Source organism: Anneissia japonica, unplaced genomic scaffold (genome assembly GCF_011630105.1).
Source record: "Anneissia japonica isolate Jap-2015-1 unplaced genomic scaffold, ASM1163010v1 scaffold288176_len59077_cov173, whole genome shotgun sequence".
Taxonomy (NCBI): domain Eukaryota; kingdom Metazoa; phylum Echinodermata; class Crinoidea; order Comatulida; family Comatulidae; genus Anneissia; species Anneissia japonica.
This window is the reverse complement of record NW_022740510.1, coordinates 2,523-5,271: the sequence shown is the minus strand read 5'-3', so window position 1 is coordinate 5,271 and position 2,749 is coordinate 2,523. Positions and strand designations below refer to the sequence as shown.

The following is a 2,749-nucleotide window of genomic DNA, read 5'->3' as shown; positions in this document are numbered from 1 at the left end:
TATATATACCGTAATATGTTGGTGATCAAAAGATATCCTATGCACGTATGCGTCAATAATATAAGTAGGCAAAAGAAAAGAAATAACATTCTTTAGACTACTTTAAACCATAGATATTAGAAAAAAAGAAAAGAAAAACTAAGTGTCCAATTGTAACCAGGTTCAATTGTAACCAGGTTCAATTGTAACCCTGAAGAGAGGAGCAAATATTACCGAAAATTGTTTTTTTTTTTTTAATAAAATTTACGCTTTAAAAGTAGTCACCTTCTAAAGAATGTTAATTCTTTAGAAGGTGGCTTGTCCACTTTAAAGCAGACTCATTCTTTAACAGGGTCGTCTTCAGATGTAGCTAATGAACTGATGTTACCTGAATGCACAGCAGATTTACCAACTCCACTCAGTGATGGATTCTGGATAAAAAATATTTGGACTTCCCTACAATGCAAATCAAAACAATGGTCAAAGGAGGAGATTATGCAGTGCGTGAAGGGAAAGCAGTTCTACTTCATGGGGGATTCTACGACACGACAGTGGAGTCAAGGCTTTTTAGAACTCCTAAACCTCAGTACAAGTCAATTCACCAAAATTCCTAATATAAAATTAACATATCACAATAGTGATGTACTTAATCTTACTTTTCATTTCCATCCATATACAATAGCGCGTAGAAGCTGTCCTTATCGCATTGGAAGATGGGAGTATGAAATCATGGACAACCTCAATTCCAGCACTTGTAATTACGTCCTTGTTATAAGTCCTTGGGCTCATTACACTCAATGGGTGAAGCAAGATTACATTGAAAGACTATATCTCTTACGGGACACAATTTTGAGATTAAGGGAGCGTTGCCCTAAAACAATTTTTGTCGTCAAAACTCCAAAACCTCGGAATCACAAAACTGGTACTTCGCTTCTATATACTGGTGACGGATTGCTTTATGATATCCGTGAATTTTTCTTTAAAATATTTTCCGGTTTAGGCATACATATTATCGACGTATGGGATATGAATTTAGCATATCCAAGTTCAAATAACATACACATGCCAATGCAAGTCATTTATCAAGAACTGCAAATGTTTTTTTCCCACGTTTGTAAAATGTAATATTAATGAGTCAGAAATACATTAGGTCGATATCTTTTCATTTGTTTCATTTTTAGTTTAGCTATAATTTAGACTCAAGAGCTGCATAATAGATGTATAATAGTAGTAATAATAATAATAATAATAATAATAATAATAATAATAATAATAATTAATAATAATAATAATATTTAATAATAATAAATAATAATAATAACAACAACAACACTTTAATATCTATGGCAGCACACAAGAAATTCAATCTTAAACTATAATTTGTTACTAGTAGTACGCTCACTAATACACTTCACACAGACGAAGAAGAATAAATTGAATGTGGTCAATGAAACTTAGGGGTTATTAGGTAGACCTAAACTGCTGGTAGACATTTTGTTTAATAGATAAAATGTATCGTCAATTATTATGAATTATTTCAGTGTTGCCTTATTGTTTCAGTTCTAGTATACTGCTATAGTCTATTATTTCTGGATGATAAACGTTTTAGAATTGTTTGGACAGGTATTAAGACAATTCTATACATTGTTATAATGTTGACTTCTCACACACATTTCGTTCATATTCAATATGAATAAAAGTAATAATCATAGATTTATATATTGCAAGCAGATATATTATAAACATTAATTTTACCAAATCCGATGGTATTCTATACACATGATATGACCATAGAGAAAATAGAACATGACGGACTGTTTAAATAATAGCTTACCGTATTTAAAACGATCAAAGTCAGATGAAATTTTGAAAAAAAAAATGGATTTCACTGATTTACAGGCGGTTCTACAAAAATCCTTGAACGTAATACCAGTCAATGAATCATGCAAAATAATACAGCAAATACGCTCATAAAAATGTTTATTGTGTTATTATAAGTTAACTGTGTACTCGTAATTTGTCTGCGAGTATTTATAAACGTTTATATCAACATCAGTACTACTATTTATGTTTAGGTCTATGTTTACTTATTATGTTTATGTCAGCATCAGTACTGCTATTAGGGGGATGCAATTTCTACAACACATGTTATATCCAAGCCTATATATACTGTAGGCCTATTCACAAATAGCCAGATTCAATATAACTGTGCTTTTTCTTCTACTTTTAAAGACCATCCGAGCTAACAATATTACGTTCTAGGAACGTTATAATAACGTGACAATTTGGTGATAAAAACTTTATTTTGTAGAACCATATGTACGTAGGCCTATTTATTAGGGGCGGATCCAGATTTTTTCAACGGTGGAAGGCACAACATATTCAAAATAGATAAGTGAGAGCGCTAATTTCAATATAGGCCTATGCCTTGAAATTTTTTAATTTAGTGGCAAAACGGGGGCGGGGGTGGGGTGACATGTATGCGCACCACCCCCCCCCCCTTCACCCTTCTGGATCCGCCCCTGCTAACCTAATTTCACAACCTCACAACGTTTGAACGTTCTTACAACGTTGTGTGAACGTTATTTTGTGACATATCCAACCACGACGTTCGCGAACTGTTGCGTAGGAGGGGGTTATTCATCTTATCAGTTCATCTAACTGACCTAAAATATCGCCTTCTATAATTTCTGCCTTAAATGTATGGGAAAACTATAATGCCGCCGGCCCTGGCAAAAAAAAAAAAAAAAAAAAAAAAAAATGCAACCTC

The 2,749-nt window shown here is 32.9% G+C and overlaps 1 protein-coding gene across 4 annotated transcripts in view; it reads left to right on the top strand.

The window, feature by feature from the left end:
• The window catches only part of LOC117118235 (NXPE family member 1-like), a 25,748-nt gene extending 23,792 nt beyond the window's left edge, over positions 1 to 1,956 (top strand). For all 4 annotated transcript variants that reach the window (XM_033262752.1, XM_033262755.1, XM_033262751.1 and 1 more), the window contains one exon: positions 332 to 1,956. In XM_033262752.1, coding sequence (XP_033118643.1) covers positions 332 to 1,104 — 773 coding nt within the window. In that variant the 3' untranslated portion in view covers positions 1,105 to 1,956. The remainder of the gene's footprint in view (positions 1 to 331) is intronic.
• The last annotated feature ends 793 nt before the right edge of the window (positions 1,957 to 2,749 follow it).